Source organism: Notolabrus celidotus, chromosome 5 (genome assembly GCF_009762535.1).
Source record: "Notolabrus celidotus isolate fNotCel1 chromosome 5, fNotCel1.pri, whole genome shotgun sequence".
Lineage (NCBI taxonomy): Eukaryota > Metazoa > Chordata > Actinopteri > Labriformes > Labridae > Notolabrus > Notolabrus celidotus.
Genome location: NC_048276.1, coordinates 5,923,165 through 5,937,217, shown reverse-complemented (window position 1 = coordinate 5,937,217; position 14,053 = coordinate 5,923,165). Strand labels below are relative to the sequence as shown.

The window sequence follows — 14,053 nt, the reverse complement described above, 5'->3', positions numbered from 1 at the left end:
CTGATATTATTGATTTGATTTGAGCGTAATTATTTCATTTTTTGTATTTTATATCACTTTCCTTTCCACTTTAACCTATTGATGTTGTTTTCTGTCTGTTTTTTTGTGAAACACTTTGGGCTGCATGCTTGAATGTATGAAAGCTGCTGTTTAAATAAAAATGAGTTGAGAGGGAGATGAGTTGAACTTATGGCACAAGTGTGAAACCCAGTGGACGCACAAAGAACTGCAGGGCAGCGTCATGAACACTTGCACTTAAACAGGAGTTGATTTGTTTTATTAGTAGAAGTCAAAAACATAAACATATCATGCTTATCCATTTGTCTAAAAGAATATTCATTTCTACCAATCACAGTATTTATGTAAGACACTTAAACACGTTTACCATAAAAGTTACAGTCTGCAGAGTTAACTCACAGACCCCATATATTTCCTCAGGAGTTATATCATCAGTATTACATACATTTGTTGACACAGATTACAGGAGAATAAACTCTTCCTCTGAAGGAGGACATTTCACATGTCTGTTACTTTGTGTTACTTGGGTGTATTTGCCCAAAGTAGTTCTTCAAAACAGCAGCAATCTTCCCGGCTTTTGCTGCCGTTGTTGTTTATTGTTCATGGTCGTACATGGCCTTGTAGTCCACGGTTCAGTGTTGTGTCCCACAGCTCTTATATCTTTTCTTCAAGCAGCTCTCCCTCGTCCACCTTTCCTTTCAGCTCAGCCTTCAGCTCCGACATTTCTTTTTCACTAGTAATAAAAGACGTGAGAGAAATCATGATGTACATTTATTACAATAATTACAAGGTGAGATGAAAGTTAACTATTTCAGTGCTCACCTGAGGGGGATGAGTATGATCCCACACGCCAGGTTGAGCTGCAGAAGGATGGTGGAAAGGCTTGGAGTGGAGAACTGGAGGTGAGATAAAGAGGTAAAGTATCACACAACATGAAATGCTTTTTTCTGTATGCATGCTTTAAAGTCGTTTACGAACCTTTAGAGGTGGAGGACAGGCACTGAGTGTTTTACTGTAGATGCTGTTGATGGCTTTCTGAAGGATCACAGCTTGCTGAGTGAGGCTCTTCAGGTACTCTGAGCTCTCCTTGATACTTCCATGATCCTCCCCGACCTTGAGATGTGCAGCAAAGAACTCAAAGTTGAAATAATGAGCATAAAGCATTTAAGTGTCAAAAGCAAACATGGTTCTCAAGCATATCAGAGCATACCTGGCTCTTGTATATGGAATACGCCTCCTTCTCGTGCTGCAGAGCCAAACGAAACTCTCCTTTACTTTCATACAGGGTGGCGAGTAAATGATGACTGCACAGAAACAGACATGAGAAGAGCAAAATAAGAAACTTCAGTGGAATAATTATCTATGATTGTAACAAAGGGACATCAGGACAAGTCACCTTACCTCTGAGCATACTTCAGGGATGTGGCACCGTGGTATTTTGAGGTTAGAGTTAAGGCATTCTGGAGGAACTTCAGGGAGAGCTCGTACTCCATCAGCCCGTGAAGAGTGAGACCCAGCATAGTCTGTCAAACAGGGACAGAACAGAGGATTTGTAACACACAGTGGAGATGTGAGAACACCTTGATGGATAAGTGTTTCAAAATTAAAGCCAATATGTTTTTAAATAACTTTCTATTTGCATCAGAGTTGTACTTTGACGTTACAGTGGTTCAAGGTGCCGTTTCCAGGTATATCTATAAACTTTCTTTTGTTTGAAATAAAAGAAAAGTTCCTAACTTGATTAATTAAAGGATTCATTACGGTTAAGACAAGATCTGATTATTTATAATAATCCTTTCCATTAAAAACAGACCCAACTCTATTTAGTATGTATGTAAAGTTACATAAGCAGAGAGAGAGAGAGAGAGAGAGAGAGAGAGAGAGAGAGAGAGAGAGAGATAAATGATCTGTAGTCATCTGTAAAAGCTAAATGAAATTATTATTATTATTATTATTATTATTATTATTATTATTATAGTTATTATTATTGTTGTTGTTAGTATTATTGTTATTGTTATTTTCATTTTCATTATTTTCTTTCTTCTATACTATACTACTATATAAATGATCAAGCTCCACAGCTCTGTTAGTTTAACACTGATCTTTGGTATTCTGTAATTGTTTCTTTTTAAGCTTTATCAATGATTACGTATGTTTGCCATGCTAATAAAGCCCTTTGAATTGAATTGAATTGAATTGAATTGAATTGAATTGAATTGAATTGAGAGAGAGAGAGAGAGAGAGAGAGAGAGAGAGAGAGAGAGAGAGAGAGAGAGAGGATTAAATAGAATTGGCTGCACATAACGAACTGAATGTGAACATGAAATTTAGATGCTTATAAAGTGTTGATTTTGTGTTTTTGTTGATGTTACTGCTGATTTTTATAAATGTCAGATTTTTGATTTTTTCAGCTTTTATCATTTGTTATTTTTATTCTTCCAACATCATTTTATTTACCTTCCTCACATTTATCTTTTATTGTCTTATAGTTTCTTTCTTAATTTTAAAGCAATATACACAATGATCACTATTTTTTTTAAGTCTTATTATTCTTTTTATATATATTTATTTTAATTTTTCTAATTTTTGTTTATTTTTTATTATCATTATTTTTTTATTACTATATGAATGTTTAACCAACTTATGATAGAAAGCTACACTTTGCAGCTGAGGTCTCACTTACATCCAGCAGTGCAACATGTGGATGGTCTTCCCCGACTACGAGCAGGGTGAGGTACCGAGCACGATACAGCAGCTGTAGGGAGGTCTGGGGTCGGCCTCCAGCAAAGCAGTACAGGGCCAGGTGAGTCTGAATCACAGAACAGAGAGAACTCCCACAGTAAGACTTGAGAAGTATTACATCAGTAGATTTAGACAGGATATCTTAACATGCTGTAGATTACACTGTCGCTGTAGTTTGATGAACAGAGGGACTCACATAGTCTTGTACTGTCTGTGGATGGTCGATACCTTGCACTCTCTCACTGCTCATAACAGCCTTTTCCTGGTGACTGAGGGCCTGTGACAAACGAGTGATGAGTCACTTTAGGAAGGCTCAGAGATTTGCTGTATGCAGGTAAAAATCAGGATGACATCACACTGTAATCAAAATGCATATTTACATTCACATAGTCCCCAAAGATGTAGCTGATCCGTCCAAGGAGACGCAGGCACACACACACGTCCTCATGCAGGACCCCACACACGCTGCTGAACAGAGTCAGGGCCTGGTTAATGAAGTCGTAGCCTTCTTTGAGAAGCCCTGAAACACAAAACAGAACATCCAGTCTTCACAATTTAACCTATCAGCAAGTCTGAGAATTCAATGTAGCAAGACTACAATAAAAAAAGAGATGTGGCTTCGAGGACGAGTATTGATTAGGAGTTAGTGATTTAATACCTGGTGTTTGCACTGACAACATTTACAGTTTATGCAATCTTAAAATGCCTTCCAGCAGAGGTGTCCATTTGTCTGATTCATAGAAAGCAGTTCATCAAGCTGTTCTTAGTGGTTGTGTTCGTGTCTGCATCTCACCCTGCTGCACAGCCACCTGCGCGTGCTGAACAAGCCGCGTGGCATCCGTCGCAGTATGTTTGAGGTGTTTGACGACAGGAAACATGTTGACCACATCTTCCTCGCTAAACACCGGCCTGTGACGAGACTCAAACACGTACTCCCTCAGCTGCACCTGCACAGATAGGAAAGAAGGAAGAAGACGATTAAGGTTAAGGCAGCTTGTAGAGAATGCTGCAGATAATTTCACATTTAAAGGGAAAACAATATCATGAAGTAAAATGTTCAACCTCGGCTTAAACCGCCAATATTTCAGATCAAATTCTTGCCCATTGCCTCTTAAATTAAGCAATAGTATTTAATCTATAGCAGTAAATATATATTTAAAAGAATCATGGCTGAAGTCTGACCTGGGTGCCGGTCTTGATGGCGATCTCTCTCAGTAAGGAGATCCTCTGAAGGCCGTCCTTTTCTATCGCTTCATCTATACTTTCACTAAACACAGAGAAAGGATAACAGAGTAAAATCCTGCTGCTCAGATCCAACCACAGACAGGTGTACTCACTCACACACACCTTTCTATTGTGTAGTGGTAATACTCTTCAGCCTCAGCCTTGACCTTCCCCCACAGCTCACTCGGGTTCAGTCTGCTCCACACGCTGTCCGTCACTGATGCCACTCGACTCCCCTGACTCCTCCGACGTCGGCTCCTGCGACGAGAGAGGAGCTCGTCTGAGCAGGAGTCGGGCAGACAGGAGGAGGAACTGAGGAGGCAGTTCAGGAAGTGACTGACGGCTGCAGAGAAAGCTGCAGGTTCAACATCCTGAGAGGAGTGAAGATACGGGATGATCAGGAGAAGGAGCTGGATTATAAACTTCTGCATTGTTCAGATTCAGATGTGGACTTTACCTGCAGATAGGTCCTGAAGATGTGTTTGGCACTTCTGATGATGACCTCGCTGAGAGAAATTCTCTGTGAGGGAAAATGTGATCAGTGATTTGAATCCTGACACAGACATCCTCCTTATTTACCCAAGTATGAAACTTTTATAACAACAGGTTGAACCAACGGGAAAGGAAAACAATTATAGTCCTTAATTGTCACAGCTTAGGCTTTCCTGCCACTTCAGTACTGGATTATTCCTTTGCCACCAGTGACTATGACTAGTGTCAAGTTTTTTGGCTGAACATTTCCTTGTATTCTAGTATTTCCTGTGTATATATATATATATATATATATATTTATGTATTTCTTTTCTTTTCTTTTCTTTTCTTTCTTTCTTTTTGTGTCTTTCTGTGAAGCACTTTGTAACTTTATTTAGAATAGTGCTTTAGAAATAAAGATTATTATAATATTATTATTATTATTATTATATATTATGGTGAATAACAGCAGAAGAAAATACCCGTATGTGGCTGAGTCTCTCTTTCTCCTCCATCCGGTCCAGCTCCTGCAGAACGTGGCCTAGATATCGTACGTTGACGCCCCGCTGGTGTAGGGCTGAGGTCAGGGTTGCTCCATCCATCGGCACAGCTGTGTGGTCCAGACAGTCTCTCAGCTTCCACACACACATGAAAAAACACATACACACACACACGTAAGGATTAGTGGATGATTTGTAGATATCTCAAACTTTAAGAACCAGATATCCCTGATCTGAATCGTTGGTTAGAAGACTCACAACGGCGGGGATCTGATGAGTCAGCAGAAAAGCAGCCGCGTCCCACAACAACTGTCTCTGCCTCTGAACATCCTCCAGGCACTCAGAGGGGAAACAAACACCTGCAGGAAACGCACAGACTTCAATCTTGGTCTTATTTTTAAAGACTTTGTGCACATGAGGTGTTTTTATTACCTGGAGAGCAAACATCAGGATTGAAGCGGATGTCAAAGCAACCCTCACTTTCTGATCCAACAGCCCTGTTAGTGTTATGCTTGTTTCTCAGTTCATATCTGCAGCAGAAAACAAAGTGAAGAAGAGAAAAGATCCTTCATCCTGAAAGACGGTCTACATGTTTCGTCCCTCACCTGTGCTGGACGAAAGCCTCCACCAGCTCCGGTCTCAGGCTGGCCAGGCTGTGATGGTGTCGCCTTGGGTAACCGAAGCTCTGACACTCCTTCGGCACCTCGCCTCCGTCCTTCGTTTCTGTGAGCTGGAAGTTGAGGTCAGGAGGGAAGGTCCGGAGAAGGTCCAAAATATACGCTCTTCCGTCATTACCCATGATTCCTTTGGTCTCGATGCCTGAGCAGAGCTCCACGGGGCTGTTGTTGTGGTCCAGGACCTGGTGACGCTGGATTCTTAGAGGTTTACAGGTTTGGTCCAGAAGATCCAGAAACCTGGGATAATGTTGGTGAAATTAAAAGTTGTCTGAATACATTCTTCAACCTAATCAGGAAGTAAACATATAAAATAAATAACTTGAATGTTTTCCAGCCAGGAGTATCTTTTAAAAGTAAATTAAAGACCTGTCTATTTAGTCTGGCTTTTATGTAGGTATTTTTATTACTTCTTTTAATTTATCATTTTAATGTCACTTTATATTTATTTGAATAATCCATTGTTTTATTCATTTTCAACATTTTTTTTTTTTTTATTAATTAACTAACTACAAACATTTATTGCTATTTTTAATTATTTTATTTATCTTAGACTCTTATTAGAAATCAGATTGGTAACTACTTTATTCTCTTTAAATCTCTTTTAAAAACACAGTTTTAATGATGTGCTTTTACAGGAGATGTCACCTGAGCGTGTTTTAATCATGAGGTTTTATACTATCACTTTTATGGATTTTATAATTTTATCTTTTATATTTCAGATTTTTTTAATGTCTTAATTTTTTTTTTATCTTTTGTGGTTTTTATTCTTCCAACATTGTTTTATTTACTTTTATTTGTCTTCCTCAAATTTTTCTTTTGTCTTTTAGTTTATTTCTTATTGGTAGATCACTTTGCATCCCTGTTTTAAAAAGTTATATATAAAATATTATCATCATTATTATCTTTACCTTTTTCATTGTCTTAACTGTTTGTTTTATCTTTAATTTACTTATTTCTTAAATATTTCTCTTTGTTGTTTATTTGCATACATTTTATTGCAATTGGTGTAAATTAGTCTCTAATTTATTTTAGCCACTATATACATAAATATATATTTTTTCAATCCCTGGAAAGCCCTTTCAATTGCATTTGATTTGTGTGAATGGAGCTCTATAAATAAAGCTTGATTTACTGCTGTACCTGGGGTGTGTGAAAACAGTTTTTCCATAGTCATTGGAGCCATAAACGACGCTCTGCTCCTGATTTTTCTCCAGTATCCCGGGAACAATAGACTGAGCGATAACACGGATGCCACGATAATCCACCACAGCTGTGCCAAGAGTGTGAAGCCCCTCTCTGTCAACAGACGTGTATGCCTGGAGTAGAGCAACAGAATTGTTCAGGTTTGAACGGCAGGAGTATAAAAGGAATTGATCGGGTACATTTGATAAAAAAAGAAAAGAAAAAAGGAGCCAATGAGACAGCAGTATTCTTTCAGATTGACCCTTGTTGTTTTTTCCTTTAAAATCCACATTATAACAACTTCAAACAGCTTCTACAGTCCATGCAGATCAAACACAGGACTTCTTTCTGTCAGGATCTCTACCTGTGCTCCTCTCAGGTCACACACAGCAGCAGCATGAGCAGCAGTGTTGCCCCCTAGTGGACGGTAGTGGTCAGATATGTCGAACCCCAGGCTGAAGAAGAGGTTGTTCCAGATGAACATCTGCATGTGAGGCGGCTCTCCTGGGTTTAACGGCATGACGTTACCGTCTATAACAGCCATGGCTCCTTGTGTTGCAGCGGCTACAAAGTCACAGTTGATCTGCAGAGAGGGATTAAAAATGAGTTCTCGTCGTGGGTTGTAATAAAGAGCAACACAGTCTACTGCCAAAGTAGGAAGAGAGAAACAGATCAGAAGAAGTTTAAAAACAAGAGGAACATCTGTGATCTCACCTTGAACATGCACCTCTCCCTGTGCAGGCGCTCCTCCAGACTGCTCCTGCTGAGTTCTCTGCATCCCTGCAGCTCCTCGTTCCAGTCTCGACTCTACGGATAAACACACAACCATTACTGTCAGCACCTCGAACAGTTTGTGATGTCATGTTGCTTTTCTCTGCTTTTTTCCTGTTTTTACTATTTTATGTCTGCAACCTGCCCAGCTGTGTGCTCGTCCTGGCCCATGCGACTTGTGTGCGTCTCCTCCGCTCTGACACAGTCCAGGGAGTGGTCTCCATGACGGGCAATCCAGGTGAAGAGCTGGAACGGTGCTGCGATCCGCTCGTAAGGATGCTGCTGGACTCTGGTTCATACAGAGAGAGACAGAGGACATGATTCATTCAATCATGTCAGATTAGTATGTGTGTGATTGTCTTGTTCACAGTGTGCTCACCTCTTCTTCTGCAGGGTGATGAAGTTCTTTCTGAAAGCAGGGCTCACTTGATTCAGCAGCTCAACTAGCGAGTGGCAGAGCATTTTAGGGGCTGCAGGTTTGGGGTTGAAGTTGAAGGCAGTCGACCTGGAGCAGTCGGAGCACAGTGCAAGTTGAACTCAGGCAAGTTTCAAATCACTTCAGGTGCCATGTCCACTGCTAACTCAGCGCAAAAACGCCCTCAGAGTCAGATGGTTTTTCAGTGGAAAACAGTTCAACTTTTGGAACACCAAAATCAACTTTGTCAACAACAAAGGTGGTGGTCCGTACAGAGGAGAGAAGTTATAACACTCTATTTCCGAGTTTAGAGCTGCTGCTAATGCTATGACACGATTTCTATCAATAGTTTTTACAGTTTCATGATGAATGAAAGCAAGTATGAACCATACCGAGCATTTTAAAACAGCCCAGTGGTCACTTAGGGAAGCGGAAGTACTGCAGGACTACTTTCGTAACCGAGCTGATGAGAAGCTCTCTGAAATTGAGGTCGTCGGCGCTCCAATAACAAAAAACGGCGACAGGACACAGCACCTCGTAGCAGGAAATCATTGTTGGCTTGGTTCTCTCTGGCAACATGTTTCTTTGATAAAAACTAACAGTATCTATAAGAGTAATAAATAAAATGTAGAGCCAGTTGATTGTTAGAAAAATAGTAAAGGTGGGCAGTAGCTCTAGGAGACCAAATACTAACACCAGAATGCTAACATGCTCATAAGAAGCTGAGTGTGCAAATTGAAGAGCCTTTAATCATAAAGAACAGCTGAGGCTGATGGGAAGTGTAGTAGTTTTGCACTTCTGGTTATAAAGAGGGGGGGCATTTAAAAACTCAGACCTGAAAGTGTCCAAGAGAAAATTAAAGGATCCCCAAATTATAGCAGGATGGGATGGGATCATCTTCTGGGAACCATGAATGTCTGTCATCAGTTATGTGTGCCAGTTAATATTGGATATGTCTATATGTTTGACTGCTAAAGGTGCTGCTGGAAGACTCAGGACTCTCACACAAGCTTAAGGGTTCATCCTACGGGCTCAATGAATGTGTGTATCAAGTTTTATGACGGTTCTTGGGATATCTCAAACACTGTGGACTAATCTCAGCTCCTCGTTGTCGTGTTGAACACTCACTGGTTGAGGTAGAAGCCGCGTGTCGATGATGTAATATTGAGTTCTTTGTTTTCCATCGTCAAGACGTTGAGGTACATCAAGTCCCCGTGCATCTTCCTGTTCCCTGGAGGAGGGTTCCAGCTGCTCATGGTCAGGACCCGCAGACACTGAAGAGGCTGAAATGATAGTCAGACAGTTCTTGTTATTACACCAGAGTGTTTTTGTTTTTCACCACTACAAACTTCCTACAGTCTTCTTTAGAAGAGTCATGTGGTGTTGTGACGTTTTCTGTCAGCTGATTTATAGAGGTTTGGTCGTCCTACCTAAAACGGCAGGACGACCATGCCCCCTGTTGTCCAACAGTCTTAGGACAGCATCCCTGTGTTACCTCATCCCAATTTACTGTCCTCTGGTCCTGCTTCCTGATTTCTACAGCCTCCCTTATACAACGCTGGTATCTGTTGCTCTCGGAGTGTATTACTTTTGCCTTTTCCCAGTCCATGATGTGATTTCACTCATCATGGACTGGGAAAAGGCTGAGGTAATCCACTTCAAGAGCAACTGGGAAAAGGCCAAGGCAGGCCCAGAGAACAGTAAACCAGGATGAGGGGGCCTACATGCCGTCACACACCTGGGATGCTGTCCTAAGACTGTCGGACAACAGGGGATGTAATCGTCCTGTCGTTCAGGTAGGAAGACCAAACTTCTATGAATCAGCTGGCAGACAACGTAACAACTCCAAGTGACTCTTCTCAGGAAGACTGAAGGAAGTTTGTAGTCGAAACATGTCAAGGTAGAAAAGAAGAACACACACTGGTCTTGTGACAAGAACTGTCTTTCTATAATAAACGTTGTCAGACCTGATGAACCTTTCTGGACTGGCTGAAGCTGCTCATTTACCTTCCAGTCGTCTCTGAGCGGCTGCAGAGGACTCAGCAGTCGCTCCTTATATCCAGGTAGGATGTATTCAGGCGGCTTGAAGTCAACAGATTCTCTTTCTGATGATCGCCTGCTGCCGACACTGTCACTCTCTGAATAAGTAAAGATGGAGGTGAGAAGGTTGAAGAATTACAGAGTGAAACACTCAAACAAAATCAGCTGTGAGGAGGTGAGTATAAGATATGACCTCTGTCTCCTCGAGTGTAAAAAGTGAGGTAAGATAGTGAGCTGCAGTTCACGCCGTTATACGCATCTGTCGGGTCAAGGCTTCTCAGAAGATCACGGACGTGTCTGAGATGAAGACGAGCATCACGCACCGAGTAAGAATCTGCAAGACAGAAAAAAAAAGACGTTGGAGTTTCATGTTAAATCAACCGCAACAGGCAGATAAGAATCCATCGCTGTCCAGTTCACGTCAGGGTCTTGTCTCACCCTGTCAGGATTCTATTCCCCATTAACCAGATATTATCCCTTACATGACCTCTCCTCAATGACTGTCTTTATCAACCAGCCTTTGTAAGCGAATGAACAACACAGTGTTTGGAATTTTAAACGAACGCAGCTTTAAGTCTCTGAAATATTCACAGTGGAGTTTGAGGGGAGTGATGCAATGTGTTGAAATGTTTGCAAGTTTGTGGACGTGTGTGAAGAAAACTTGTGCTCAGTCTGATGATCTGAGTCAGGGCGGTTTGAAGACATAACAAGAGAACATCTGTCTGACAAGTGCAGAAGGTCATTAGAGGTAAAAGGTTAAACTTGAATGAACACAAGAGACTTCAAAGTTGCACTCTAAAGTGACTGCACATAAATCAAAAGAATAAGAAGAGGCAGTTACCCTCCACCACCTTGATGAGCGCCCCCTCCTGGATCTCCTGGATGGAGCGTAGCAGCGTGAGGCTGTCGAGCACGCTGCCTCCCTGCTGCAGGGAGAAGCATGTGCGGTGGCAGGTGGTCTCATGATCCATCAGGACTTGGTGAAGCTCTGCTACCAACATCTGACCTGACACCTGAGAGCAAGAACAGAGAGATCGGATTAAGGGATTCAGAAAGAGACAAAGATGAAGTTTCTTTTCTAAAATAAAATAATGAGGGGAAAGCAGAACCTGAAGCTCAAAACTTTCTGTTCCCGGAGGCTGGATTCTGACGGGGAAGCCTGTCTCTTGAAGATCTACAATGTCACTGAGTTGTTGTCTTTGATCAGAGGGATCGTCCTCGGGGGTTTCTCCAGTTTGATGAGAAGGAGCTTTTCACAGGGGAGACAAAAAAAGAAAATATGAAGGTATGAAGACAAATGGGCTTCATGGTATAGTGGATCTCTTTTGAGAATCCCAAAGATATTTTGGAAGATATTTCATTTTACTGTATTATAATGCAGGGTGACTGCTTAATAAACACTGAAGAGAAAAGGAAACTGGACAATTACATTTTATCAAAATGGAAAAAAATATATATTCATTTGAAATCAAAATAAACAGATTTTTTCCATTTTAAGCTGCTATAAAATATTAGTTATAACATAGAAAGGGAAATTAATATAGTATAGAAATTTACATTTTCACCCTCTATTTCTATTTTTGCTTTTTTTTTTAAAGATCTGTTTATTTGAATTTTTACACACTATAATAACAATAACAATTTTATTTGTAGAGCACTTTTCAAAAACCAAGTTACAAAGTGCTTCACATGGGAAGCAAAATAAAACAGGCAGTTCTTAAAGTCACACAAGGCAAGATGAAGAAATAAACATATTTTAAAAGACATATAATTCCCCTTAAAGAACTCCAAAGGAAAACAATTATTTTAAAACAAGATAAAAATAAAATTCAGATAAAATCAGCAATGGCACTACGATAAAATAATGTTCTGTTGTATGTTATGTACAGAGGACAAACATAATCTATTAAGGGAAGTGATGTTTTCTTTTAAAGGAAACAAAAATAAAATACAATAAATCAACATGTTATTTTTGCTCCTTCTTTGTTTGGTATAAACATTTCATTCTTTTAACTAATAATAATAATAATAATAATAATAATTTTTAAATCCCAGTCCCTCACCTCCTTTCCCTCTTTTTCGTTCTACCTTCTTATATTGTCTGATAATTCTCAATACCAAAAAATGTTCATATAAATGAGATATTTTCTCTGTATCGTTCTCTCTTTTTTAAATTCTAATGAGTAACAGGTAACATTATCCTCAGTACCTTGATGATCCGTTTATGTAAGCAACTTAGAATAGCATTCTTGATCAACTGGAACACCCTATAGAGAAATCCCAGCATGTTTAACACAACTAAATCTAAAAAGACGCACCTTTGACACACGTTGCAGCCAGAAACAGCTTGTCTACTGAAAACAGGGTCATTTGCTTCACCTCAGCCCCCTCCTGCTCCTCCTCCACCTCCTCCTCCTCCTTCTCCACCTTCAACACCGAAACCCCCTGAAGAGAAGAGTTGCTGTCCTCCTCATCCTCCTCCTTCTTCTTTGTTGGCTGCAGGTTTTCCTGGCACTGGGTATGACTTGTGTTTGAAGTGAAGTTATCTGAGTTATGACCTGCCTGGTCTTCAGACAGATTTATGTTTGGGTCTGCAGGGACGTGTTCTGTCTTTATGTTATCCTGTGTAATCGTTTGTTTCTGGGTTAAATCACAGTCATCAAAAGTCTCCAAAACGTCAGTGTCGCTGATTTCTGCTTTCTTCTGTGGGAAGGTCTCATCCATGTTGTTTATATCCTGCTCACTCTGCAGCAAAGAGTCAGGTCTTGAGTCAGGTTCCTTTTCCTGGATAGTCAAAGTTAGGTCTGTATTTTCCTTTGCAATGACATCATGTTGTTGTAAATTAAACAGACTCCCTTCATCAGTGTTTAACTCCTTCATCAGCTCTGTGTCCTCCTCTCTCTGAAGTGTTTGCTCTGTAAAAATGGTGCAAAACTCCTCCTGGATGTGACTCTCTGTCATTTCATTCTCTGTTACATCCTCCTGCTTCATTATTACACTTTCATCCCAAACATCCACAGCGTAGTCTTTCATAGTGCCAGTATAAGTTAGCGTGTTCATTTCTGTCACTAAAGTTTCATTACGGCTCACTGGTTTTTCAGTTTGTGCCTGGACCTCCTCCTGAGACTCCGTCTGAGTCTGCACCCCAGTCCCCATCTGAGTCTCTCCCTCAGTCTGAGTCTCAACCTCAGAGTAACACCTGATTCTCCAGCTGCAGCTTCTCTCTCGTCCTTCATCCACAGGCTCATCTGCTCTCACTCCCTCTTCCTCCTCGGATACCAGGAGACACACCATCGGTTCCACCAGGGTCATGTCCCCTCCCAGGTTACTGCTCAGGATGATATCCGGAAACAGGAAGTGCTCTGGTTCGAGGGCGGGGTTTGTTACTCCCGTTGAGACAGTTAAGAGATCTTCCTCCGAGTCGTCCGGCAGACTCGGCGACTCACATTCACTCTCCTCACTGGATAAGAGCGGGGACCTTTCCGCCTCTTCTTGGACAGGTGCATCCTTACACTTGAAGTAGTTTGAGAGTGTGTGACAGCACTGGACTACGTTTCCCATGATGCCTCTGTGCACAAAACAGCAGTACAACTATGCAGGTTGCCTAAAGGAGAAAGAGCACAGCGTTTTAATGTGATGATACGATATAAAGCAAAAACTAAACAACAGATATGTTTGATGTTTTCATATCACAACACAAACAAAGACAGTTTTTTGCAACCTTCAAACTGAATGTGACGAATGTGACACTTTTCAACATTACTAGAGAACTTTGGAACTTTCCGCTGCATTTTCTGATACCAGCAATTTATTGGTAAGTACATTGTTGTGAAAGCAGAAGTTGTTATTGTAAAAAAAAAGCTGTACAAAAAAAAAAAACTAAGAAGTTACCAGTGAGTAAACTACCCACTATCAACTTCTGCAAATTGGCTGCCACCATGTTGGTTTTCTCTGGAGGCAGAAGTTACAATAAACAAGAGGGCGTCACTAAAGAGGAGGGGCCGTTCAACTTC

General features: G+C 40.8%; 1 protein-coding gene across 4 annotated transcripts in view; it reads right to left on the bottom strand.

Annotated features, from left to right (window-relative positions):
- Nucleotides 1–255: 255 nt before the first annotated feature.
- The window catches only part of LOC117812369 (clustered mitochondria protein homolog), a 32,248-nt gene continuing 18,450 nt past the window's right edge, over nucleotides 256–14,053 (bottom strand). For all 4 annotated transcript variants that reach the window (XM_034683070.1, XM_034683073.1, XM_034683072.1 and 1 more), the window contains 27 exons: nucleotides 12,359–13,644; nucleotides 11,150–11,289; nucleotides 10,882–11,053; nucleotides 10,234–10,374; nucleotides 10,008–10,138; nucleotides 9,129–9,283; nucleotides 7,965–8,090; nucleotides 7,727–7,874; nucleotides 7,529–7,621; nucleotides 7,179–7,397; nucleotides 6,773–6,948; nucleotides 5,561–5,869; nucleotides 5,388–5,485; nucleotides 5,214–5,314; nucleotides 4,938–5,090; nucleotides 4,442–4,504; nucleotides 4,108–4,355; nucleotides 3,943–4,027; nucleotides 3,554–3,707; nucleotides 3,141–3,280; nucleotides 2,957–3,037; nucleotides 2,702–2,827; nucleotides 1,420–1,541; nucleotides 1,229–1,322; nucleotides 997–1,131; nucleotides 841–914; nucleotides 256–751 (listed from right to left, as the gene is read on the bottom strand). In XM_034683070.1, coding sequence (XP_034538961.1) covers nucleotides 673–751; nucleotides 841–914; nucleotides 997–1,131; nucleotides 1,229–1,322; nucleotides 1,420–1,541; nucleotides 2,702–2,827; nucleotides 2,957–3,037; nucleotides 3,141–3,280; nucleotides 3,554–3,707; nucleotides 3,943–4,027; nucleotides 4,108–4,355; nucleotides 4,442–4,504; nucleotides 4,938–5,090; nucleotides 5,214–5,314; nucleotides 5,388–5,485; nucleotides 5,561–5,869; nucleotides 6,773–6,948; nucleotides 7,179–7,397; nucleotides 7,529–7,621; nucleotides 7,727–7,874; nucleotides 7,965–8,090; nucleotides 9,129–9,283; nucleotides 10,008–10,138; nucleotides 10,234–10,374; nucleotides 10,882–11,053; nucleotides 11,150–11,289; nucleotides 12,359–13,601 — 4,806 coding nt within the window. In that variant the 5' untranslated portion in view covers nucleotides 13,602–13,644 and the 3' untranslated portion in view covers nucleotides 256–672. The remainder of the gene's footprint in view (nucleotides 752–840; nucleotides 915–996; nucleotides 1,132–1,228; nucleotides 1,323–1,419; nucleotides 1,542–2,701; nucleotides 2,828–2,956; nucleotides 3,038–3,140; nucleotides 3,281–3,553; nucleotides 3,708–3,942; nucleotides 4,028–4,107; nucleotides 4,356–4,441; nucleotides 4,505–4,937; nucleotides 5,091–5,213; nucleotides 5,315–5,387; nucleotides 5,486–5,560; nucleotides 5,870–6,772; nucleotides 6,949–7,178; nucleotides 7,398–7,528; nucleotides 7,622–7,726; nucleotides 7,875–7,964; nucleotides 8,091–9,128; nucleotides 9,284–10,007; nucleotides 10,139–10,233; nucleotides 10,375–10,881; nucleotides 11,054–11,149; nucleotides 11,290–12,358; nucleotides 13,645–14,053) is intronic.